The sequence below is a fragment of the Papio anubis genome, chromosome 6, assembly GCF_008728515.1.
Source record: "Papio anubis isolate 15944 chromosome 6, Panubis1.0, whole genome shotgun sequence".
In the NCBI taxonomy this organism is placed as follows: domain Eukaryota; kingdom Metazoa; phylum Chordata; class Mammalia; order Primates; family Cercopithecidae; genus Papio; species Papio anubis.
Genome location: NC_044981.1, coordinates 37,887,160 through 37,914,703, shown reverse-complemented (window position 1 = coordinate 37,914,703; position 27,544 = coordinate 37,887,160). Strand labels below are relative to the sequence as shown.

The following is a 27,544-nucleotide window of genomic DNA, read 5'->3' as shown; positions in this document are numbered from 1 at the left end:
GTGTGAAAATGTGCACTTATGGAAATAATAAATTACATCAATGCCTAACACCTGGTTCCTGATAGCCTGCACAAAGGATGGATAAACAAACGCAGAAATAGTCACCAACCACTGTAAGCAGGACCATAAAATAAGTAATTAGATCATATCAACAAATCAAACCCGTCTGGAAGCAACAGAAGGAACAGCTTTGGGTTTTCACTGTGGAGTTCATTTCAAGAACCTAACAGCAAGTATGGTATATCTCTCTCCTGTAGCTTAAGTAAAGTAACTTGAAAAGTTATAAATTATATATTTTTATAATATATAATATATTTTAGAATTTTACCTTTTGAGTTTTTAAAATTTTGCTCTGAGAGTTGTGAGAGTTTTATAAATTTTTATTTTGTAAACAGTTTGCATTCATTGTACAAAAGTCATCATTGGGAAAAAAAAAGGGGGGGGGAATAGAAATCACTTGTGATTTCACCACTCAAAGATAAGTATTATTACTGGTTGTAATCCTTCAAAATTTTTAATGAATACATATAAATATATATTTTAATAAAAATGGACTCATCCTTTATTTGCTGTTTTTTAACTTGTGTTTTTCATTTAATTGTGACATCTTTCTGTATCTATATCTGTGTACATCTCCAACAGAAGTTCTATGGGCTTTCTATACAAACGTCCATTTATTGACTTTTGAGGATTTGTAGACCCCTCCATCCAAAAAATGTATACAGAATTTTGTGAGTTGTCTCTGTATAGGCATTTTTTTCTGGAAAAAAAATTGCAATGGGACTTCTATTAGGTTTACTTTTTATTGTTAAATTAAAGGAGAGATTCCAATCCTGCATCTTCCCATTCAGGAACATACTAAAACTCAGTGTGTTCTTGTCCTCTTTATTCGCTCTCTAAATTTGCACTTTTCCTTTATGTAGGTCCTGCATCATTGTTTTAACAATTTCATGGTCATTTTCTTTTAAACACTTAAGTTTTCAATACTTTTTATCATGATGTTATTGCATCCTAAGATCTGTCTTTACCTTGTAAACCCATCTTCAATTAATGCAGAACTCAATGATAATGTGTGACTCAATTTACATACACTTGCTTTAGATTTAATATTACATGAACACGTTTCCAAAGAGCTATATGCTGTTTTCCATATGACAGGATAAAATAAATTATTTTTTATCAAATGGAAACATACCCTCAAGGATTTACTTTGCATTTTTACATAACAAAATCCTTTTAATATGTCTTTTAAAACTTTAACAAGTTTTCTGTTAATTTTATATCTATGTATATAATCATATACATATATGCAAATGTATATGCACATATGTATGTATGTTCTGCATTTTCATATATAAACCAAGGCTGTTATTTTAAATTTCAAAGGAACCAGCTGAAAAAAATGTATATTTCTAAACTTCAATGTTGTCTACAAATTTAATTTCATAGAAGACAGAACCATAGAAAAAAAAATTCAGAGATTTGGAGCAAAGGATGGGTAAAGCTTCCACTACTCCGTCAAATTAATGAACTGTCAGGAAACTCCATAGTTTGGAAACTTTGACCATGGAGAGAAATAACTTTGATAGGGCCAACCCATTTCCAGCTGGCCCTTATTCTCCCAAATTTCCCAATAAACTTCTTTCCCAAAGGTGTGCTCTAGTTTTATCCACTTGAGGCCTTTCTCTCCACTCCTTCCCACCTTCCTAACCTTGTTCTCCCACCTGCCATCTTGCCTCTCATTCCTTGATCCTCAGACTTGATCTCTGGCCCCTGTTCTGGTCAGAGGGACTGCCTTGGTGGCTTCTCGACAGTCTCAGATTTGCCTCTTTTCCCAGTCCTTTCCCTAGGTAGCTATCTCTCCACTACTCTTTTGTCAGCTGTGAAGCCAGTTTAACTTCTCTTTCACAGCTCATTCAGCCTTCATCATGATGATAGGCCTCTTCTATTTTCTAAAACCTTGTTTCTGTTGACTGTCATTGCTCCCTTCCTGAACGTGGCTTATCTTCCACATTTTCCTGCCTCTAGATCTGCTCACTGACTCCCTTCTCCACTCCCACCCCACCACCATTCTCTTTCCTGTAAGTCAATTTCTTACTTATTATAGACTTATGTAGACGAGTGTACTCGTGTTAACATTAAACACAATCAACATAGTGTTTGCCTACAGAAAACAAGAATTTCAAAAAATACATGTAGAATTTAAAGAGGGAGTTATTAGTATCTATGGATTGATTAATTTATCTAATTTTCTTCTCTCTTGTTTTTTAGCCGTAGGCATGATCTTTACCCACTTGGACATGTACAAATATTACAGTTTCCTTTTGCTGCAGAAAGTATAAAAATAATCTTTATATAAGAATTCATAATTCATTCATTACTATAAATCTATAAATCATAATTCATTACTATAAATCTTTTTTTTTTTTTGAGACAGGGTCTCACTCTGTCTCCCAGGCTGGAGGTGATCTTGCAGTGGGGTGATCTTGGCTGATGGCAATCTCTGCCTCCCAGGCTCAGGTGATTCTCCTGCCTCAGCTTCCCAAGTAGCTGGGATTACAGGTGTGCACTGCTACCACCCGGCTAATTTTTGTATTTTTAGTAGAGACGGGGTTTCACCATGTTGGCCAGGCTGGTCTCGAACTCCTGACCTCAAATGATCCACCTGCCTCGGCCTCCCAAAGTGCTGGGATTACAGGTATGAGCCACTGCACCCATCCTCATTACTGTCAATCTTTCTAACTCTCTGCAAATGACTAAATAAAGGTAAATGAATAAATGGAAATAAGTGGGAGGCTATGGGACAGTGAGAGGTTAGGCCAGTCCTCAGGGACTGAGCCACCCAGAGTCCTAGCTAGAGACCTCTGTTCCGTTCTGTTAGCACCCTCCCCCACCCCTACTCCTACCCACTACAGGTACACGGGGCTGAGGGCAGTAGAGTGGCATACACGAGAGGTCCGGGAGGAGCCGTAAGGCCAGAGGATGGGGGGCAGCAATAGAGGCTGGGGTGATGCTGGCCAGCATCCAGTTCCCCTGCCATCTGGGTACAGGGGGAGGGGCATGGCTGGAGCAGGGTATTGGGCTGGACAAGCTGCCCTGGGAGGTGGAATGTGGGTCCTAGGTTCTGTGCCACTAGGTGTCAGACAAACTGGGCCTGGGGAGGACTCCAGGAGGACATGAGGTGGGGAAAGCCCTAGAAAAGGAGAGGCAAACACTTTGGCTCCGTGGTGCAGGGGGCTGAGCTTTCCTCTGCTCTCTAAGACAGTACAGGTGCTGGTGCAGGAGTGGGATTTGTGGCCAGAACCGTGCAGTGAGGGCGGCTGGGGGAAGTCAGGAGTCTGTGGCTCTCAGGCTGTGTAGTGATGGGGTGGGGGTTGTCCCCAGGCAGCCTCTAGGTCAGACAGTCTATGTCCCAGCCACACAGGACATGTCCCTGTCAGTCAGAGGCTGAGAATAGACACATCAAAGAGGTCACAGACACCCTTACTCATCCAGGTTGTAGGTGTAACCATGGTCTTGGCAGATGGAGAAAGATGGAGGAGGAGGGAGAATACTTCTGAGAACATCAACACCTCCAGCAGCTCTGAGCTCATATGTTCTCGTGTGAGATCCAAGAGTGACAACTGTTCAGGGAGTTCCAGAATGCCTGTAGGGTCTGCCTTGAGGGGTTCAAAGGAGATAGAGGGGTTGGGTTCTGATGCATTGGCATCATTGCTGCTGCTGCTGCTATCCAGCAGGGAAGAAGACTGCAAGGGGTGAGTGTCTCACGCTGCCGGTCCAGTGAGAGTGAGCTCAGCTCACCACTGGGCTCTGGAGCTGTCAGGGTCAGAGGTAAGGGGTGGTCAACTGAGTCCTACTTGCATGTGAAGTTTCCTGGAGATGGAACAGGGAAGGCTCGGGCAGAGATGGAGGGCTAGAGACAGCAGGTGGGCTCTGGAAGGTGTTGGCATAGGCACAGCCACAGGCAGTGAGCTCCATACCTCCTTGTTCACCAGCCTTGAAGGGGCCACTCAGGCTGTTCAGGTGAATCTCATACTGTTGTCCACTGGGGACTTCTGGGATGGGCGTCTGTAGACTGGTACCCGACAGGGTCTGTATGGCCAGTATGGCAGGAGGGTGTCTCCAGCAAAGCCTCTACCAATGTCCTCATGAGTCACATAGGCCAAGCAGCTATGATGTTCCAGATGTTCTGCTTCCCCCACACCTTGTGCTGGTCCAATTTTTGCTCCTGCTGCTGCAGTTCCTTGATCTCTGCCTTGAGCTCAGTCAGCTTGTCTGCAATCTCCAGCCCTATTGCAGCCAGACCCCATGCCTTTCCACTGATGCTGTTCTTGGATTTTTTACTCCATTAGCCCTATGCCTTCCAATACATTGGTAATGCTGTAAACCTGCGGTTTCTGGCACACAGATAGGGTGTCAGCTGCCAGCTTGAGGTCAAGCACGCTGTCCTTGGCCTCCTGCAGAAGTGGTGGGAGTTTGGTGGTGAGAGTCTCAAATACTTCTCGTATCCCACTGAAGGTCCCTGGGGGCAGCATTGCCTGTGGCCCAGCCTCTGCTTCTCCTGAGCCAGGCCAGCTATTTTCGTCTCTTATTTACATTTGTTCTAGACTCCTGAGCCCGTCTATACCTACTGAAGTTAAAATGTTTAGTCATAAGATATATATGCCTTTAAGTAAATTGGATATATGGAAATCTGGATTGACAAAAACAAAATCAATTGTATAACTTTTCAAAACGCTTCATCATCGCATTTAAAGGACCTTGTAAAATATGCCTTAGTGTCGTTAAAGTTGTCTTAGTTTATTTAAAAATTATTTCAGAATAGTTTTTGAAATTCTGTAAACAGAAGTACCTGGCCATGGATGTGTACATGCGCCTATAAATAGGCCATATCTTCACCATTAAAAAGGCAAACCAGTCTGGATTTTAATTTTGATGTTTCACATTTGCTATTTCAAATCACTAAAAGTATCAAGAAGTTGTGCATTTCTACATTTGAGGTACTACATGACTGTGCTTTTGTGGTGGAAGGAAATATGCATTACTAAGATGAATTTACACTATAGAAGGAAAACTATAGGAATTTCCTCTGCATCACCAAAACCGTGAACCTTCTGGCCCCCTACTGTTATTAAAAAGAGCTCATTCCAACAGAGTTGCTGACATTGAACTCGATTCCTTGCATGTAAGGGTCCATGTCTTTCACTCACTGGTTAGGGCTAGGGGAGCGTATAATGTATATAATACCTGTCACAGACCAGGAAACTGTAAAAGGAAAAACTCTGGAAGTGACTACTTTTAAGTCAATTGGGATTGATTCTTTCAGCAGAATCTCAGAAAAAGCAAACATGAAACTAATGACCCTGAAAAATTTTTGTATAGTTTCCTTTGGTCGTAGTCCTATTGGCACAACCTCAGCCTTCAGCTTTTCACATCCTTGGTGGATTATGTAGTTATGTAGTTAATAATAATTGTGAATTTACTGTTATCCGAACTTTCCTTTTGTGCATTACCTGCTATCTCAATACTGTATGTTTTTAAAGGACCACATCCCAAAAAGAAGCCCATCCTTTGCCCCCTACCATTTCAGCCTGTTAAAAACTCTTTTTTAAAAAAATATGGCAGACCATTTACTCTTTATTTGATGATCTCATTATGTTTATTTGATATTCTCATTAACTATGTTGTTTGCATCTTTCCTGGTTAAAAGTTCACAGGAAGATTCTAAATTGAAAATACAAATGTATGTCAGAGATTATGGCATGTGGAAAACACTTTTTTGAATTGACTGAGAGTCTTTGTAGTATGAATGCAAAGAGTGGGGATTCTTGAGTCAAAACAATTGTTTTCAAATCTCAGTGTTTCAATTTCCTACCTTAGTGACAATATGCAAGTTACTGAACTTCTCTTAGCTTTCCTATTCCCATCTGTGAAAGAGTGATAATAATTTATAGGCCTATGGTACAGATGAATAACAAAATATATGTGAAAGTACCTGACATTTTGTAATGGATATTGAATGAATGTAAAAATGAAATAACTGGGACAAGGCAGGTATAAAGAGAACCAGACGATGATAGTCCCTAAAGGGCTTTTTTTCCACTTAAATAAGAAAACACGTGTAAAGTCACTAGCGCAGTGTTCAGGACATGGTTGACTATCAAGGGATGTTAGTTCCTCCTTCGCAGAACATTTCCGGTTACATCTTTGTTTGGTGTTCCAAACTGAAAACATGTTTATGTATTCTTGTGTCAACATTCAATAACCAGTTGCCTCATTGCAATGCTTCTTAACATTGGTTTGTATGCATATCACCTGGGAATGTTGTTAAATGTAGATTCTGACTCAGGAGGTCTGGGATGGAGTCGAAAATTCTATATTTTCAAAAGTCTCACAGCCAATTCCTATAAAGTTGGTCCAGTTGAATAGCAAAGCCTTAATAGGCCAGGCGTTATCCTCTCTTTGTTCCTTGCATTATCTGATTTCATAAAGCTTACAGTGTAAAGATGGTATTATTTTACACATTTTACAAATGAGAAAGTTTTAACCCACAGAGGGTTGATGAACGAAGATCATTGAAACCAATCATTCTGCCATATTTCTTATGCTACCACAATCCATTTTTTTATTGTGTAGCTATTCTCTCATTTAGTTATCATATTCCTTTAAGTTAATAGTTATCAAGTTTCCTTTTATACTTTCTAAAGTCTTTAAAATTTTTAATATTATGGATACATATTGTACATATTTATGGGACATGTGATATTTTGATACAAACATATAATGTGTAATAATCAAATCAGAGGAATTGGGATATCCATTGCCTCAAGCATTTATCATTTATTTGTGTTAGGAACATTCCAATTCCACTCTTTTAGTTATTTTGAAATATATAATAAATTATTGTTAACTGTAGTCACCCCATTGTGCCACTGAATACTGGATCTTATTCCTTCTAATTATATTTTTATACCCATTAACCATCCTCTGTTTGTCCCCTCCCTCCCCATTACTCTTCCCAGCCTCTGAAAACTGTTATTCTATTCTTTATCTCCATGAGTTAATTTTTTATTTAGCTCCCACGTGTGAGTGACAACATGTGACATTTGTCTTTCTGTGCCTGGCTTATTTCACTTAACATAATATCCTCCATTTCTAAATATGTTGTTGCAAATGACAGGATTTCAGTATGGAGTTTCCTCCAAAAACTAAAACTAGAACTGCTGTATGATCCAGCAATGCCACTACTGGGTATATATCCAAAAGAAAGGAAAATCGTATATGGAACAGATATCTGCACTCCCATATTTATTGCAGTGCTATTCACAAGAGCCAAGATACGAAATCAGCCTAGGTGTCCATCACCAGATGAATGGATGAAGAAAATGTGGTGTATGTACACAATGGAGTATTGTTCAGCCATAGAAAAGAATTCTTTATATCCTTTTATATCTTTATCACTATCTCCCATTCTTTTCCCAATCTTTGCTCAGGTAATATGTAGCTTTGGTTTGTCAGTATCCCCATGTTTAACCCTGCCAGAGACAACTCACCCTCAATGGAGCCATCTTTAAATGGCAAAATGATTGAGAGCAGTGAGGCAGATTTTGATATGTATTTGGTATAATTAATACAAGCTAGTTTTGTAAATCAGAACTCCTTTCTAGCTCTCTGGAATGAGCTGTCAAATCCTCTCCCCAAACCAGTGAGGAGACAGTTGAGCTAAGAACCATCAGCTCTGAAATACCAATTTCCATGGTTCTACCACAGGGAAGCCCTGCCCCACCAACTGGGGTATTTTTCTTCCCCCTCACTATTTCCAGCTTTATATCAGAGGATGCAGTCCCATTGCTTTTCATCCCCTGAGCCTCGTTGATAGTAAATTATCTAGAATAACACTGTGTTGCTGCATGCTTCTGTTATCTTTGCCTCAGTTACAGCACCAGGCTCCCCTCCCACTCCCAGGGCACACCTCCCATTGCTGTCCCAGTTATTTGGAAACAGCCAGTGTTTCCATGCCCTGGGTTAGGTTTGCTCTTGTTTCTAATATCCCGCTCTTCTTTTCTCCCAACTTTCCCACAACCAGTGCCATAGAGATATGGTTTCTAGCCCATTTCTAGAACCTACTGCTGACAGGAATATGTTCATAATTTCTTTTTTACAAAGATTATTTGAGAATCATGAGAACATCTTAATCACACTCAATGACTCAATGTATAAATGATGAACTTATTTTAAAAAACAGTTAAACATAACATAATCATAAAAATATTGAAGAAGAGTAAGGTTAGCTTGGGTCGCTGGTCTCTTTTTTCACGAGGAGATGATGAATGTTCTTGAGCCAAAGACAACTAGCTGGTCAAAAATTTCAGGACTGCTGATCTGCTCCCTTCCCTCCCTCCCTCTCTCCCTTCCCTCCTGCCTTTCCTTCCTTTTTGTCTCTTCAGTCTTCTTATATGTGTTACAGTGTACTTGCAGAATCCCTGCAGAGGGATTCATCATTAAGCTATCCATATATAGTATGAGTATTTTTAATGTCAATAAGTACACAACTTCGCCATCACTTAAATTGCTGCTTAACTATGTACATAGTTATGCCAAAATTAATTTAACTAATCTTCAGATATGGCACATTTTGATTCCTTCCCAACTTGTTTTGCTGTTACAAGTCATGGTGGTCCTTGACCGTGCTAAGATCTAAGCAACTGCTTTTCAGTTATTTCCCGCTTCTTTGTCCACCTATTTGCCTTCTCAATGAATGCTTGCAGGTGTGGGTTCTCCCTTTTAGAAATACATCACCCAATATGGTATTCAAATACATTGAGTAACTTTGTTATAGTATGGTAAGTATTGTGCTTCAAAACTTGGATTTTACCTGTTTGCTTGCTGTGTGACCTTGGACAAGCCATGTAATATGTCTGTGCTTCAGTTTCCTCACCTATGACATGGGGATAATAATAGTAGTTATCATATAGTGTTGTTGTAAAAATTAAGGAAATGATAGATGTAAATAGCACAGAAGAGTGTCCAGCATTTAGTGCATGCTCAATGTTGGCTGTCATTAATGATGAGAAGCTTGCTTTGTGTTTTTATTCATACTATTAAACCTAAGTTTTTATGGAAATATGGCTACAGAGAGAGCTTTTTTTTTTTTTTTTTGGCAAGGAATATGAAGAGCTGAGAGGGGAGTGCAGTGGCCTCAAGAGGGTAAAGCTCATATTAGGAAATGTGGTCAGTTCTGATTATGTAGCCAGGTATCAAAATTTGTAATATGATGGAGTTGCTGAACCAGGACACAGGCTGTCAGAGGTATTTCATTAGCAGTCAGTTCGGCTGAGATCTGTATAGTCACCAAACATCAAACCATCACCTACCATCAGCGAGGTTGTGTGTCCAGACACACTTAAATTATTACAGTATTTCTTGTTACTGAATGGTGTGCATTTCTTTTCTCTTTCCCTTAGGATTATTTTTTCTTCTTTCTTCTAGTGTAAGTAGAGAATAAGGAAAGTTCTTGTTGACTTGGGCTTGTCCTAAAAAAGACTTGATTGTACTCACTTGACCTCCTTAGTGAGCCTTTTCTGTAAACAGTTTTCCGCTGTTCAGCAGAGTTCTGGCAGCTGGGAGACCCCTCAGAGGGAGCAGAGACTAGGTATAAACTTGGAAACTATTTTGGTAGATAGGAAAATGTGGGGAATTTTGGGTCATTTGTTCACTCTCAACTACTAGAAGAGTACAACAAAAACATCTGAATTAAGCATTTTTCTGCATTTTAATTATTAGACCAAGTCCTTGCTTGATAAGAAAATAAACCCAACAGTAAATCAAATGTATGACAGAAAGACCAGGCATGTTTCTTATCTCTGTGTTCTCAAGTGCTGAAAGCAAAACAGTATGTCAAAAGGCTGATCTTCATTCTTAGTTATGTACTAGACTAATCGAGTCCCAGAAAGAGTAAGGGGATCAGTCCTTTTACTTAGGCAGAAGTTCTTGCCTATTTCTTTGGATTATGTCCCTGATCCTCCTTGTATCCTACACTGTTGCTGTGTGGGACAGGAATCTTGATGGAATAGCCAAAGCCCAGTGCACGTGAGCAATCTACGAGTGGTCCAGCTCATCAGCAGGCTTGTATCTTATGAGGTTTTCTTCTGAGCTAGGAGTCCACTTCAGCCTTCCTTCAGAGAAAGTTTCCTAGAATGTATACTTGTGATTAAACTATACGGAAGTTGTTTTCTAAAGAAAAAGCAAGAAGAAAGAACTGCTTAACCATTACTTCCAACTTAATATTGTCTGCTAGAAATTTTATGGACACTGGAAATTACAAAGTGCTTTCACTCCAGAGAATGAGTGTATATTCTAGAACCCACAGTGAATTCTGAAATTTCAAAATTTCTGCTATGTATTCAGGGAAAATACAAGTAGCTAAACATTACTATTTTTTAAGCCTCATTAAGTCAGAATTGTAGATCAAGGCCTCATCATGGGTTACAGAGGAACGTAGCAACTGTATGAGTATGTCACCTCAGTGTCCATCAAGAGAGGAATCCATAGTATGGAATATTACATAGCCATTAGAAATGAAATACCTCTACTGCATATGCACTGATGGGGAAGCTCATCTGCCATAAATTCTTTAGAAATATAATGCTGTAAAACATTATTCAAAATGTGATCTCATTTTTGTAAAAACAAAAAAGTATAAATGAATATATAGGTATAGGTATCTGCTTCATTAAGAATAAGAATAATATATTTCAACTGTTAACAGTGGATTTCCCAAGGTATCAAAATTAAAAAAAAAAAAAGGTTGTGGGGAATGGTGGCAGGGGAGTGGGAGGAGTTTTTAACTTTTTAATTTATTCACATCTGTATTGTTTGGAATTTTGTTCATAAATATGTATTTTCATAATATTTTACATGATTTTTAAAAAAATGTATCAGGTATAAATCTCTCTGTGTATCTGGTGGTTTGAAGCTCTAATCCAAAAGGAAACACAGTGTCAATCAGCAAATAGTGCAAATGACAAGTATCTCTTCACCTAAAGAAACTCCTTAAAAGTAACAGTATAAATTGTCTCATGCTTGTAAATATATAGCTGTCACATGTCACAGATTACAAGAGGTAAAAATGAAATCCAAGGCTGTTCTATGATACAAATCATTACATTTTATCTGAGTGGGCTGATAGTAACAGCAGAAGGGAAATGTGTATATACAGTTTTAAAAGATGCTGAAAGTATGCAAATATTTTCATAATAGTCCTAGAAAGATATGCTGCTGCTGTATTATGATACCAAACATCATAGATACTGATTGTCATCCTTACACCTTCCTTATTAAGAGTTCCATCTCAATATAGAGGGGAACCATGTCCATGGCAGTGAATTCAGTAACGTGAACATATTTGTGTTGAGAACCTAATGTGGGGGACTGGAAGCACAAAGATAAATAAGAGCCAAGAATTTCCCTCTGATACAAAGTACTAGAATGCTACATGGGCACACGGTGCTATGAATAGACTAGGACTTTTTTTTTTTTTTTTTTTTTGAATCAGGGTCTTGTTCTTTTGCCCAGGCTGGAGTGCAGTGGCACGGTCTCGGCTCACTGCAACCGCTGCCTCCAGGGTTCAAGTGATTCTCCTGCCTCAGCCTCCTAAGTAGATGGGATTACAGGCACGCACCACTTTGCCTGGCTAGTTTTTGTGTTTTTAGAAGATACAGGGTTTCACCCTGTTGACCAGGCTGGTCTTGAACTCCTGACCTCAAGTAATCGCCCACCTAGGCCTCCCAAAGTGCTGGGATTACAAGTGTGAGCCACTGTACCCGGCCAAACTAGGACTTTAGAATAGAGTGGTTGGATGGCCTCTCCAAAGGGAGGTGTTTTGTTTTCTATTTTGTTTTGTTTTAGGATAGGAAAAACAAGATGATTGTAAGCAGAGAGGAAAGAGTTGGTATAGAGAGGAGATGAAGAGATGATTAAGGGAAAAGAGGTAATTAACAAGATAAGCCCTGGAAGAAGCAGAGAGAGAGCCCAGGGGAGAGACTGGCCTTGAGAAAGAGGAAGAATATCATCCAGAATCTGTAAAAGCAGGAAGAGGGCCTGAGCAGTGAGGCAGATACTCCGAGGCGAAGGCCGAGGAAACAAAGGAGTCTGTATGTTTCTCCATCTGGTGAGAAGTGACTTTATTGACAGAGAGTGAGAGTAGTGGTAGGCGTGGGGGCTGTACAAAGATTTGGAATAGGCACTGTGAAGAGCAGAAGATCACCTGGAATGATTAAAAAGATAGTGGGGCATCACTGAGGTGCCAGCTGAGGCTGAGTTGCATGAGTTTTTAGTGAAATTAATTTAAAACACATTCTCGTTACTTTTTCTACCAATGCAGCAGCCAGGCACAGGGGCATAGAAATTCAGAGTGGCTAGAATGGATGGGCCGTAGAAGTCAAATGATTTCTGTATTGAAAGCTTTATAAGAAAATTCACTGGAAATTAGTCAAATAATTGCTTCACTACAAATTTCACTTTGTCAATGTTTCTTTTCCCTTAATTTGTATAGTCAAATCTGTACTTCTGTAAAGAGGTGGGAACAATATCCTGTACTTTAAATGTTAACCAACTAGATACTGCCATTAGAATTTCTAAAACTTCTAGCTCACAGTTGCTTCTCATACATTATGTATTTTTAGGCTGGAAAAACTAATAACATCCTTTTTGGAAGACCAGGATCCGGAGAGTAGATTAGAGGTTGGCGCAGATATGCGTAAAGTTCATCACTGTTTTCATCATTTAAAGGTAAACTTCAATGTTTCCCCAGTAGAAGCCATTTTCAGCCATGTTCAAGCTGCACAAAAGCTTTTCTAGTTGACCAGTTCTTGGAAGGTTAGGATCCAGCATTGCATGTCCAGAAAATGGTATAACCTTTGAACCAATAGTATGGCTATCACTGAGTTTCTTCAGAGATGGTATCTTACTTGCCAATAAATAAACTCAGGACATGGACTTCTAATTCTTTTGCCAGGAATATCTACCTTCTACACAGAGTAAGTTCCATATTTAAAAAAAAAAAAATTCTTTTTAAGCTATGTCAAGAGAATTGCATTCTGCATTTTTTCAGCAATTTGATATACCCATAATATTTCAGTTCTTCTCTGCCTTAGGTTTTAATTTTCGTGATGAGGAGCTGGGAATATAATCACTTTTACTTTTAGCTTGCTTGTATTTTTCATACTTCATTAAGATAATAAACATTGGCTGTGAGTTACTAAGGGCCAGGTATAGATAAGGCAAAGTTTAATAAGCAAGTCATGGAGATGACAGATGTTGTAAAGAATAATCACAATGCATGATAAGTACTAGAATAAAAGTGTGAATTAAGTGGAATGATGTATAGAGAAAGGGAAAGGAGTCCAAGAGGAGATAATGTTGAGCAGGCATTTCCCAATTTAGGGAAGAAGAGATAAGATAGGGGAGAGGGGGATGAGGAAGGAAGAGGGAAAGAAGGCAGGTAGAAGGGAGAAAACATGCCAAGACAAAAAAGCAACTGCATCGCAAAGACAACACACCTGTGTCGTGCAGGTCACACATGCCTGATGTGTGCAGGGAATTGTTAAAGGAAAAAGAGTCAAAGAAACAAAAGAAATTCGGACTAGAGATATGGATACTAAGCTCTTATTTTATCTTGCAGAAACTATTGAATGACAAGAAGATCTTTGGAAACAATACAGTCTCCAATACAGTCTCCTCTGAAAGCAAAGACCAAGACTGTCAAGAACCATTAAAAGAGGAAGAATATAGAAAGCTACGAGATATTCTAAAACAGAGAGATCATGAAATCAGTATCCTTTCTGAAGTGATGAAGAAACTTCCCCTCTCCTGGTTTGAAAGGGGTAAACAGCTGTCTTTCCTGAGCCACGTGGCTGAGCTCCCTACCCAGCTTCCATTTCACATTGCTTCTTTCCATTGAGAAGTCAAAGGTCCCTTCAAAGTATTGCAACTAGTGAAAAAGAGTTTCTATAAAAGAAAAAGATGTGTTTGTTTTTATCCTGACATAGTTACTCTTGCAGGGAACATTTCAGTTTATTTCAAAGTATGAGCCTTTTTACACCATCTTTTAACATTAATTTTTAAAAATATATATTTTTGGCTCCTCTGTTGTGTTCTTTTTGTTTTAGCCCTGAGCCAGTAAGTTAGCTGGTTATCTTTAGCAAGCTGACCGGACACCAGGCTGACCACAGCCTCACCATGGCCCAGAATTTGTGGCTGGTGCGTGGGTGAAACTCAAATGATGGCTGAAAAATGACAAATGGTATTTAGCTTATGAAGAGCAGAGATTGATTTAAATGTAACTTTTTATTTAAAAGCCAGATCTACTGCTTTGAGTTCCACTTACAAATGTTCCCAAATTTGGAAGTGAGTATAGATGAGTGTTCAAGATAGAATTCTTTTTTTTTAGCTAAACTGATCAGTACCAAATAAGATAGAATTCTTACTGGCTCCCGGAGGCAGTGTATCTTGGGTGCTGAAAGTGGTAGTAGCCCATGGGAGCATTTGCTGCCTCCAGTTGTAGACAAACTGGTTACTTCTAAGGAGCCCTGTGGGGCTGGGTGGACCTCGGGCCTCCCAGATATTTCTTCAGTATTGTTTCTCATTTTATCTTTCAAGCTTCTTGTAAAAAGATTTGACATTTTCATTACGTTTGCAGAATTTAAACATGCACAAGAAATCCTTTCGGTCAGTTCTTTATAAACAGATATTTTTGTTCATTTTAAAAAATTATTAAAAGATACTTTAGCTTCAGCTATTTATGCAAAATGCATGAAAATAGTCTACATAAAGGAAACCCAGTAATAAAGAGGTAAGAACAAACTAAATGGGAGGTAGGTATGTTGCCTGATTAACTTCGGTCTTTAATTTTACTTGAGTATTAGCAGACCCTGTGTGTCAGATTCAAGTGAGTTTTAGCTGGCCAGGGTTCAGCTGAGAATCCCCCTGGCACGCACACACAAGCCTTCGTCCGTCAGTGCTGCCCACGGTGTTGTCACCCTCGCATTCCTTTTCCTTCCTCTTACACCATCCATCTCCAGGCATGGTCTCAGCCTGGACCTCAGTCCTGGCCCCAGCCCCAGTATGAGCTCTGTTTCTTTTCCTGGCCTTGATCCTAGTCTAGGATCTTCTCCTTTAAATACTCCTACCAACTTCTTAATCCCCTTCTGGGCTTATGAATATCTGTGCATATAAGAGGGATGAAATGAGGTATGACAGAGAGAGAACAGTCCAAGCTTGTTCCTATATGTTTGTTTTAAAAAGAGAGTGAAAGAGAGATATCCATCACCTCCCCTCCTTCACTGCGGTGAATCCAGGCATTGCCGTTCATGTGAGGCTACCCTAGCTTCTTTACTGACTGTCAGCAATTCAAACAGGGCTCCCTCCATCTGAGACTCTTATTCAAAATGATGGTGTATGGGAGTCAGAGTGGAAAGAATACTGTACTTCAATTCATACCTGGATTGAAATCCTAGCTCTTCATTTATTAGCTCTGTACCTACTCAGTGACGTTGCTTTCTACTCTTCAGGAGCAGGACCATAAGACCTGCTGAGAAAAGCCCATAAATGCTTTGAGCACTGCAGAGTGTGATGTAATTGGAGTTATGACTATGAAGACAATGAGTAAGCTCAGAAGAAGGAAGAATAGCAGCTAAGATTTAATCCTCTCAAAGCTGTGCTTATCAAAGACCAACAACCAAGAAAGCCTCCTGAAATCTCATAGTTACTCAGAGTCGGGTTGGTGGATGTTTTCATATCTTTCTTTGTAGAACACAGAAGGCTAAGACTGTGACACAACAAATGGGAAAGATATGGCTTCCAGGAAATTTAAAAAAAAATGTTTATAATTGAGTTTATGAAAGACAGTAATGCACCCCAAATGACTGCGAACAACATCAGATCTTCTTGGAAAGAGAGTGAAATGATGTCCTGTAGGTGACATCCTCAGCTTGAATAAAGTTCACACACCCCTTCACAAAATATATGACAGGGGGATTCATGACCCAGCAAAGTGCTTGGCACAAAGGCCATTCCCATAAATGGGAATGGGGAGGACAAGAAGACAGGGGAAAGGTGAGAAGAAGGAAGGCAGCACAGAAGATAGATTCGTATTGTGATATTTATGAAATGTGCGTCAGAACGCATCATAATTCTGATTCGAATCTTCAAGGGGCTTCCCATGATACTAAGAATGAAACCAAACTCCTCGCGCTGGTTTACAAGGGCCTGGGGGATCTTGCCCCGCCCACCCCTTCCCCTCCCCCACGGACCTCATTTCTCATGCCTCGTCCCACGTGTGCTAGGTTTCAGTCACAGTTACTTTCTTGTTGTTCTTCTAACACGAGGTTCCTCAGCCTTGGCACTATCAACATTTGTGGCTGGATAATTCTTCATCTCGGGAGCTGTCCTGTGCATTGTAGGATGTGGGATCACAGGACTGCAGCATTGGGAGCCACTGCTGGGCCTGTTTCTCTTTAGGGATTTCAGCATCTCCTCTGCATAGATGTTCTTCCTCTGGCTGGTTCTTCTTATGGCTCAGATCTCACCTTAAAGGTCACTCTTAGGCCTTTTGTAGCACCCAATATAGAGCAGCTGCCCAGTCACCCTTGACCTTCTTCACATTAGGTATCTGGCATTCTGATATTGTGTGTGTGTGTGCGTGTGCATGCGTGCATGTGTGAGACCTCTTTCCCCAGTAGGATGTCTGCCTCATGAGAGCAAGAAACTAGTCTGCCTTGTCATTGCTCTATACAGATGCCTAGAACAGGGCCTGGCATCTATAGCTCAAGCTCCAACAAATATCACTGAATGAGTGAGTCAGTGGATATTGCCATCACAGTGTATGAACCAATGGAAGTATGTGATGACATTGGTAATCAGTTCCATACAAAGAGGAGCAGCATGTTGCGGCAGAGCCCTGTTCTTCTCTGTCGTGTTAATTCTTAGACACTAAGAAGCTGTGAGCGTTTTTGGTAAGTACCTGTTGTTTTGGGGCAAGGAATGGAAGCCACATCAGAGAGAGCAAAACTGATTATGCTTCCAGAAATCACCAACTGGGAGTTAAAGCTGAGGAGGAAGGTGAAGGTCATATGACTTCATGCTGCTTGTCCAAGAATAAATATCATCTGGGTACCTCTCCCGCTTTCTAAGTAGCAGTGCTCTCTCTCTCCCACACCAGACCACATTTAGACTCCCATTTTAATGAGTCTTCTCTAGCGATGCAAAGGCATTGAATTCATCTTACCCCATATGCAGTTAGAGCTCTGAGATTCTCAATAGGGGTTATAGTCTTTCCATTTAGTGGATTGGACAAAAATCTCTTAGAGTTCTAGGCATCTTGAACCCAGAATGAACAGTGAAGTGGGGTAGAGGGGAGTGGTTTTATCCTTTATCATCAATGGTCCTGGCATATCTCAATGGCCCACAAAAGGTGCATTTTAAAATGATATGTCTATGCTAATAATTTGCTGCTTTTCAGTTCCATTTGAGACCAAACATTAGTGGCTTAAAAAGCCCCCATCTAAATGTACTCTACATAAGCAGGTGTTGAGCTTGGGGCGCTCTGGCTGCATCTTTGTCACTGCACTGGCCACCAGGATGAAGACGGCTGACCTGCCAGCTGGGTGGGTTTCGCCATTCTCCCCTTCAGCTCTTCTGCTGCCTCCTGAGCAGGTGCGTGCTCAACCAGGGGGCTGATACGTATACATAGGCTATGTACGTAAATTCATCTTTTATCTGGGAAGATGTATATATAGCCTATTGTCTACTACTATTCAGCCTTGAAGATGTATACATAGCCTACTGTCTACTACTATTCAGCCTTCATTTGACTTTTTGTAAGTGCTTTCATGAGATTGTGAAGACATACCTGGTTTACACTCAGAACATTTTAAAGACCTTGGGTTTGCTAATTTTTCATATAATGGTGCTATATTGAAAGAATGTCCCCTAAATTGTCCATAACTATATATGGGGCTTCAGGAAGTTGAAGCCTTCCTTCAGTCAGTCTTTACCACATGATAAATAGCAAATGTTAGGAACATTAATGACACTTAGGACATTTGTGTTTTGATTACTATAAGCTAGCATCAGTCATTCAATCCTTAAGTCAAGTTTCAGATATCCTGGTCAACATGTTAAAAAAAGAAAAGAAGAAAGCTCAGGAGGCCCTCCACTTGGCTGGCATGGATAGACGTGAATTCAGACACTCCCAGAGCCCACCCTTCCCCCCGGGAAACCCAGAAGAAAGTCAAAGGATGCGACTATCCTCAGCTCCCTCACAGGCCCAGGACTTCAGCATTTTGGGGAACAGATCCAGTTTGCTCCACAAGAAAACAGGTCAGTTGACTAAATTTCCAATATTTCTCATTGTCTGTAATGGATTTTGATGTAGTACCCTTTAGTTTTAAATGTATCGGGACAAAGGCTCACACAATTTATCTGTTAGAGTTATTTTTTATAACTATCAATTGTCTTAAATTAAATACCAGTTTCCCAAACTGATGACTGAACCGAGAAGAACCAAGTAAGAATTTTCACAGAATTCAGTGGTAGAATAGATGGGTTCAGGGTAACAGTAAAAAAGTTAACTTTAGAGAAAGGGAACAAATAAGATCCGATATTGCTGATATGATGACAATGCAGTGTTTATTTCTAAATTCAGATGAACTGTCTGCAGGAAAACTATCTAAAAATATTACCGGGCTGGGCACGGTGGCTCACACCTGTAATCCCAACATTTTGGGAGGCCAAGGCAGGCAGATCACGAGGTCAGAAGTTCAACACCAGCCTGGCCAATATGGTGAAACCCCATCTCTACTAAAAAATACAAAAATTAACCAGGCATGGTGACGTGTGCCTGTAGTCCCAGCTATTCAGGAGGCTGAGGCAGGAGAATGGCGTGAACTCAGGAAGTGGAGGTTGCAGTGAGCCGAGATCAGGCCACTGCACTCCTGCCTGGGTGACAGAGTGAGGCTCTGTCTTAAAAATAATAATGATAATAATAATATTACCACATCCTTAAGTGACAATAAATTAATAAAACTTTGTCAGATAATAGCATTTGGCAGGGTTGGGCCAACTCAGAGGCACCTTTCCTGTTTCCAGCTTTTGAAAGGTGTGTCAGTGTCCTGCTGGGAGCAGGAGACAGTGACTGTGCTGGGAGCCCAAGTTCATTCGCGTATGTTTCTATTAGGCCAGCAGAGCATGATGTGCACTCAGGTAACTGATGCCTTTCCCTTAAAGACATTGAGGAACCAGACCTATGGAATGTCCTAGAACAAATGGGTAAAGCCCTTCCCTTTTTGGCAACATAAGTTGAAATTTTTTGGATAAACATGTGTTGGAATGGACTACCTGACACACATGGTTTTCTGAAGGATTCAGCCTGGGAATAATTAAGCAGTATGGTGCTCACTAAGAAGCACATATTTTAGTTAAGACAAGATTGAGAAGCATAGAAATATATTTTGTAACATTACAAATCTTTATCTCTTAATTCCATATCTCCTTGCTTTGAATATTTTTTCAGCAACACAATAGAATGAACTAGAAATCCCAGGACACCAAGCATGCTGTTTTTACCATTTATCATGATGGCAGTAGACAATGAAGATCCATAATTCCTCCCTGTGATAGTTTTCTGTACATCTTTGCTGGTTGGGAAAAGGGGGCCATCTGGATTGCTGAATTCAATGATTTATTCATTTATTCATTCCTCTTTCATTCAACAAACATTTATAGAGCACATCCTTCGTTTTAGGCATAGTGCTAATTAGTATTATTATGGCCACAGCTTACAGAGTCCTTATATACATCAGGTACTATTCTAAGTTCTCTTCCTGGATTAATTCATTTAATCTTTATCCTATAAGTTCTTGTTTTATTCCATATTACAGAGGAAAACATACATGGACAAATACAACCTCTGACCTCAGTATGTACAGATTGACAGGGAAGAGAGCCACTGAACAACCGATTACAGAAATACACATCTGTGTTACTGAGAAAGCACATACCAGGAACCCAACCTCCAATTAAGACCAGAAAAATCCCAAAAGTGGGGTGAAGGTAGAAATGTAGCTAGAAGGAATATTGCAAGCAGAGAGAATCAATGGCACGGATAGCTTTCCAGGCCGTTGTGGTGGAAAGGAGCATTTTAGGAAGTACAAAAGCCAGGTGTGGTTAGGATCTGGGGAGTGAAAGACTGGGAAAACAGGTTGATTGACATGGGCAGAAAGGACTGCAGAGGACGCTAAGACTGCATGACCAGTTAGGAGGCTATGGCAGCAGTCCAGGCCAAAGGACAGAGATGATAAGAGAGAGGCAGGGGCATCAGAAGCGTTTATGAGGTCGAGTGGACAGGGACTCGTGGCAGATTGGATGTTGGGGGTAAAGGGTGAGGATTGGCCCCCAGGTGCCTGGGTGGCTGGTGAGGCTTTTCATGGAGACAAGGAACAGTGAGTGCCTTCCCTGGCCCCACAATTTCCCCAATTGACATTGTTGGTTATAGAGAGCATGGGACTGGCATCTCTGCTGAAATAAAATAGGTACTCATGTTAGAACCTCATGGCTTATGATAGAAGGGGACCTCTGTTTACTGGCCTTTTCCAAAGACACACACTATTGTACCCACGCATAAATGGTCTCAGATATCACTGCCCAGCCCCTTGTTGTGTGCCAGGCCTTTTCTATTTCTATGTCTTCTTGCCCACACCATCTCCCTTCTCATAATTCTTCTTCCCCACAGCATCTTATAATCACTCTCCTTCCTTATAATTATAGTCAAGACTTTCAGTAACTCTTTTCCTCCCTTGATATTGCTATTGAGACAGACTAGAGTTTTGTTTGGAGAATGAATAAAGTTTACTCGAATAGAAAATCACTGAAAAAAGAATGGAAATTTTTTGTAAAGTCCTAATACAAATGAGGTTAAAGTTTTGGAGAAGAGCCTTCTATTTGAAAGGGTTTTTGAGTTGTTTTCGCTGTCTTTGGATATAGTTCTACCAATAACTTTAAACAGAGGTAGGCTTACAAATGGAATGATAATGATCTCACTATTTGGAGGAGGGATTGATTGGGGATTTTTTTTTTTTATTTTGGCAAAACTACACATAGGATGAAAGTTGTTGTGGATGAATCAAGGCGGCAAAGCAACAGGTAATGGGATAGTTCGTTACAATATTTAAGATTCTAGGAGCTGATCAGTCTTTATTATTCCATTGTTTTATATATAAGAAGCTTGTATAAACTAAACCAAATATAAAAAAATTAATAAGTATGTTGTTTTGAAAGTATTTCTGCCTTATGTCAGTGTTAACGGTTTCTATTAACTGTCCCCAGGGCTGCCTCTAATGCAGAAAGTAAGTAAATCTGACCATCTCTGAAACTGTTGTGAAACTCTCTCCCCTTTGACAACCCTCTCCCATCTCCCATTCACCTCCACTTTACCGCTTTATGCTGAAAATAACCCCCTTCAAATTAGAAAATGAAACCGAATTCATGGGTCCCTAGAGAGCCCTGCAGTCATTGCGCAAGCAGCCTGACACGGCCAAGGAAGGTTAGGGGCTCTGGGGCTTTTTGTTGTTGTTTTGGAGTTTAAATGTCTGTTTTGGTTTCATTGAAATAATGAGAGGGATTGTTCGGCTCCATAGTTTGCAGAGTTGTATTGTGCGCTTTAAAATAGGAGTTTAAGGGTTGGAGTTTTTTAAAAATTTCTTTCTGTTTTAGTTTTCTGACTGCCTGTTCTAAATAGTCACCTGGAACCAGTCAGTGTTCTGAGAGCCCTGATGACTCACCACCTCCTTTAACTCTTTGAGATGCCAACAGAACCCACTCATCCCAGATGATGCCATTGGCATTCTAAAAGGTGAAATGAAAGCCAAAGCTGTAGCCTGGAGGCTCCAGACCCTTATCTCCTACTCCATGAGAATTTGTTGAGTCCCTGCTGTGTGCATAGAAAGGCCCAGGGTGCACGTTGTAGGCAATGCCATGGTGAACTGAGAATGGGGCTCTGCTTTGGGGAGCTTACATTTAAACAGTGGAGGCTGGCTTTCTACCCAAAGAGCAGAGACTGAAATATCAAGTCCTCTAAGCAGGAATTGGAAGAAACACTGTGTGAATTCAAAGGAGTAGGAGAGGATTTAATAAGTAGATTGAGAAAAGCATTACAGAGCAGGTGACATGAAAGTTAAATCTCAAAAGATGGGCAGAATTTGGACATTCAAAGGTGGGTAGAAGAAAGAACATTTCATAACATTTAGTCTTAAAGAATAATGTGAACATTTGTATGTCTTCTTACGAGAAATGTCTATCAGGTTACCCTTTTTTTTTTTTTTTTTTTTTTTGAGACAGAGTCTCGCTTGGTTGCCCAGGCTGGGGTGCAGTGGCACGATCTCGGCTCACTGCAAGCTCCATCTCCCAGGTTCACGCTATTCTCCTGCCTCAGCCTCCTGAGTAGCTGGGACTTACAGGCGCCTGCCACCACACCTGGCTAATTTTTTGTATTTTTTAGTAGAGATGGGGTTTCACCATGTTATCCAGAATAGTCTCAATCTCCTGACCTCATGATCCACCTGCCTCGGCCTCCCAAAGTGTTGGGATTATAGGCGTGAGCCACTGCGCCCGGCCAAGTCACCCATTTTTAAATTGAATTATTGGTTTTCTTTCTATAGAGTTATTTGAGTTCTTTATACATATCTTATCTATTTCTGATATTAATCCCTGATCAGATGTATGGCTTACAATATTTTCTCCCAATTCATAGGTTGCCTCTGCACTCTGTTGTTTAATTTGTTCTGCAGAAGCTTTTTATTTTGATGTAACCCCATATGTCTGATTTTGCCTTTGTTGCCTACAATTTGGGGGATCAAATCTAAAAAATTATTGCCCAGATCAGTGTCATGTAGTTTTTCTCCTATCTTTTCTTCTAGTAATTTTTCAGTTTCAAATAAGTTTAACTCTTTAGTCCATTTTGAGCTGATTTCTGCATATGGTGTGAGATAAGCATACAGAAGAAGTTTTGTTCTTCTGCATATAAATAGTTTTCCCAACACCACTTACTGAAGATTCTCTCTTTCTCATTGTGTATTCTTGGCATCTTTGTCAAAAATCAGTTGAGTCTACATGTGTGGTTCATTTCTGAGCTCCCAATTCTGTTCCATCGGTCGATGAGTCTATTTGTATGTTAGGACCATGCTCTTTGTTCTTTTTACTCATGATAGCTTTGGATATTCAGGGGGTTTTGTGGTTCCATATGAAATTTGGAATTTGTTTTTTCTGTTGCAAAGAAAAATGATTTTGGAATTCTGATAGGGAATACATTAAATCTATAGATCACTTCCGTAGCATGGACATTTTAACAATATTTATTCTTCCAGTTTATGAACAGATATATGAAAAAATGTTTGATATCACCAATCATTAGTGAAATGCAAATTTAAAACCACAAGAAGATACCACCTCACACCTGTCAGAATAGCTAGTATCAAAAAGACAAAAGATGACAAGTGTTAGGGAGGATGTGGAGAAAAGGGAACGCTTGCACACTGTTGGTGGAAATGTAAGTTAATACAGCCATTGTCGAAAACTATATGGAGGTTCCTAGAAAAACTAGAAGTAGAATTACTGTATGATCCAGTCATGCCACTTCTGGATTTGAAATCAATATGTATCCAACAGATTTGAAATCGAGACGTCAAAGAGATGTCTGCATTCCCATGTTCACTTCACCATTATTTACAGTAGCCAAGTGATGGAATTAACCTAAATGTCCATCAACAGATGAATGGATAAAGAAAATGTGGTACATACACACAATGTACTACTATTCAACCTTTAAAAGGAAAGACTTTTTGCCATTTGTGACAATACGGATGGAATTGGGGAACATTATACTAATTGAAATAAGCCAGGCACGGAGAGACAATACCACATGGTCTGACTTATACATGGAATCTAAAACAATCAAACTCAAAGGAGCAGAGAGTAGAATGGTGTTTACCAAAACCTGGGAGGAGAGGATGAGGAGATGATGGTCAAAGGGTACAAAGCCTCAACTAGATGGAAGAAATGTCATCTTTTACGTTGAGATATATTGTACTGCATGGTGAATATAATAAGTAATGCACGTTTCAAAATTGCTGACAGAATAAATTTCAAATATTCTGAACACAAAAAAAGATAAGTATTTGAAGTGATGGATATGTTAATTAGTGTTATTTAATTATTCCACATTAAATTCATAAATCATGGCATCACTTTGTACCTCATAAATATATGCAATGATAATTTGTCAATTTACAACTAAAATTAAAAGTTAAGAAAATAATAATATGAGCAAAGTCTTAGGAGCAGGGACACAAGGAAACCCGTGTGGAGTTGACAGGAGTATTTGTTTAGCCAGAGCTTTGGAGGTGTACAGGAAATCAGAAGAAATAAGGCTAGAAAAATAAGTGGGAAATTGCTAGAATGGTTGCCTTAGGGAGAGGGAGTAAGGGAATACATGGGAACTTCTTTTAACTTTGTATGCTTTCATATTGTTTTAATTTCTTACTTTCCTTTATTGAATAAGTGGAGTCATGTTATGGAAATCTTTGAATGCCAAGCCAGGGGACTTTTTTTTTTCATTTGGTTGTAAAAGAACCACCAAAGTGTAAGGGGCTATGGTGATAGTGGTGCTCTGGGGAGGTATTTTTTAAAAGAACTCTTTGGAGTATATTGGAAATGAGGTGCCTGGAGAGCAAGTAAATGGTTTAGGAGATGTAATAGACCAGGGTGGGAGTAATTAGAAACAAAGAAAAAGAGAGGAACATAGGGATATAGAGTGGAGGGAGCCCACTGCAGTTCTTCATGGCATAAAGGAGGGCTCTGCTTCTCTCTCTTCCCAGGTTTCTCAGTACTCCTGGCACTTAGATGCTAATTATGCAGCTATAGACACAAGAAGAACAGGGGATCTGGTGCTTCCCTAGGCGGCTGCCTCAAACCTTGAGTCAGTTCCTTGAGTTTGTTTTACTGTTGCTCAAAGAGTTGCTCTCAACACCAAAACTACTATATTAAGCCTTTACAAACTACTTACAAACTACTTTTTGTAAAGGCTTAATATACCCAATCCTCTAATGGGTTTAAAAGAAAAGCTCCAGGAGAAGTTGATAGAGGCAAAACTCACTCATAAAGCAACCAGAGAAATAGAATAAAAATCACATTGTTTCTAAGGTTCTCTCCAGCTTGCTTTGCTGCAGGCCTTAGGCACAAATGTCTACCTCTGCTCTTCGAATCTCCCATGATCCCTGTCATCCTCTCTTTTGGAACTGACCACACTTTCATCTTTGTGTTTCCTCATAAATGCAATTAAACAAGCAACCAGTAAATGGACCATTGACTTCTCTATAGTTCTGTTGTCAATTGCCACTTCTGCAGGGCACAGTACTGACCAAACAGTTATCAAGGTTTATTCCAGGTGCTACATCAGAGAAATGCATCTTTGTACCCTGCCCATTTGAAGGGTATATGGATTAGATGAAATGAACAAATGATACCTGACAAAGAAGGGGTTGTGGGGCAGGAGGGGGGGCAGAGTGAGAGAGAGAGAGAGAGAGAGAGAGAATGTACACATGAGAGTGAGCGAGTGCACAGATCTCTGCTTTCTGGTGTGAATATTTGTTTTATCTAGTAGTCTTTGTGATCCCATTAAGGTCTTCAACTTCAAGTCGCCATCTATGAGCACCTCAGGAGTTTTTAATCTTGTGGGAGAGATAAACAGGTAGATGGAACTGTCTTTCGCTGTAATAAATGCAGAAGAAAAGGGCCTGGATAGTTGAGGGTTTCTGCAAAACAGTATTCCATTCAGTCATCAATTCCACACTCTTTGGAGAAAAGGGTGTGATCAGAACAAAAACCACAGATTCTAAGTTTGTAGAGGATTCAAACTAGAGGTATCAAAGAGACAGAAAGTAAGCTTGGTAAAATGCATACCTATTCCCCATGGATATTAAAATTCCCTAAGGTGACAGCTGGGATGGAAATATAGAGGAAGCCCATGACTCTGGTATCCAAGTAGCCAGTGGCAGCAGGGAAATGACTAGAAGGGAGGTCTGCCAAGATCAGTGACGAGTAGAGGGTAAAGGAAGAGATAGCTAAGTGGAATGAATCTGAAAGGGAAAAAGAGTTGCTTGTATTGTGTTATTTGCTTGTTTGTTTATTTTCAACAATACAAATGAGTGTTGTTCTAGAGTCACCAAGAGAAAGTAGGTAGAATCTAGACCAACATTTCCATTTTCCCATCTAGTTGTAGGGGGAATCATATGCCCATTTTTCTCAGTTTGCCCTGAGGTTGGGGGAAAAGGCTTTATTTATTTATTTATCTATCTATCTATCTATCTATCTATCTATCTATCTATCTATTTATTTATTTATTGAGATGGAGTCTCTCTGTGTCACCCAGGCTGGAGTGCAATGGCACCATCTCGGCTCACTTCAACCTCTGCCTACCAGGTTCAAGGGATTCTCCTGCCTCAGCCTCCTGAGTAGCTAGGATTATAGGTGCCCATCACCATGCCCAGCTAATTTTTGTATTTTTAGTAGAGACGGGGTTTTGCCACTTTGGCCAGGCTGGTCTCGAACTCCTGGCCTCAGGTGATCCATCTGCCTCGACCTCCCAAAGGGCTCGGATTACAGGTGTAAGCCACCACGCCCAGCTAAAAGGCTCTATTTATTTTCAGTTATGTCTATAAACTAGGATGAGTATTGCCTACTCACGAAAATGAATTCTTCAAATAGGAGGGATACCTTCAAACACTTCTGGGGGCCAGGTATGGTAGCTCTTGCCCATAACCCTAGCACTTTTGGAGGCCAAGGCATGGTGGTGCATGCCTATAGTCCCAGCCACTTGGGAGGCTGAGGTGGGAGGATCACTTGAGTCCTGGAGGCAGAGGTTGCAGTGAGCTGAGATCATGCCACTGCACTCCAGCCTGGGCGACAAAGTGAGGCCTTGTCTGAAAAATAAAATAAGTAAAAAATTTCAGGCCTGGGAGAGAACCCTAACCAAACAATCATAGAAGACAAATTGCCCAAAGTGATTTACTTGTAGGCAACAGAAAAGTTAACTATGGTTCTGGGCATGGGAATCCTATCTTTTGGCTCTAGGATAAAAGATTATAAATACTAAGCCTGAGTCAGAACACAGATAATTTTCATTTTATTGAACATTGCATCCCCAAAATTGCCAGTGGATTATTTTGAGCTCAGGTTGCATTTCCCCTATATAAGTAGGTTGAATTCCCCAGGGAGCAAAGTCTGAGCTGGATGCTTATTAGGGAGTGCCCCTGGGGCCAACACCTGTGGAAGTGAGAAGACAGGAGCAGGACTTAGAGGATGGGGAAGATGAGCTGTATTGTAACTTTGCCAGCTGACAATGGCCTCAGTTGACCTAACAAGGGGCTCTGGAGCTGGGTAGGCCTTTCAGAGTTGTCCTAAGCTATGGCAAGGGGACAGGGCCTTTCCACCCTCA

General features: G+C 40.2%; 1 protein-coding gene across 5 annotated transcripts in view; it reads left to right on the top strand.

Moving 5' to 3' along the window:
• The window catches only part of KIF6 (kinesin family member 6), a 378,196-nt gene that overhangs the window by 167,298 nt on the left and 183,354 nt on the right, over positions 1–27,544 (top strand). For 4 of the 5 annotated variants that reach the window (XM_009205064.3, XM_017957846.2, XM_009205067.4 and 1 more), the window contains 3 exons: positions 12,684–12,789; positions 13,682–13,832; positions 18,160–18,378. In XM_009205064.3, coding sequence (XP_009203328.2) covers positions 12,684–12,789; positions 13,682–13,832; positions 18,160–18,378 — 476 coding nt within the window. Of the gene's footprint in view, positions 1–28; positions 234–12,683; positions 12,790–13,681; positions 13,833–18,159; positions 18,379–27,544 lie in introns of those variants that run through there. The other variant, XM_017957848.3, reaches the window with a different exon arrangement.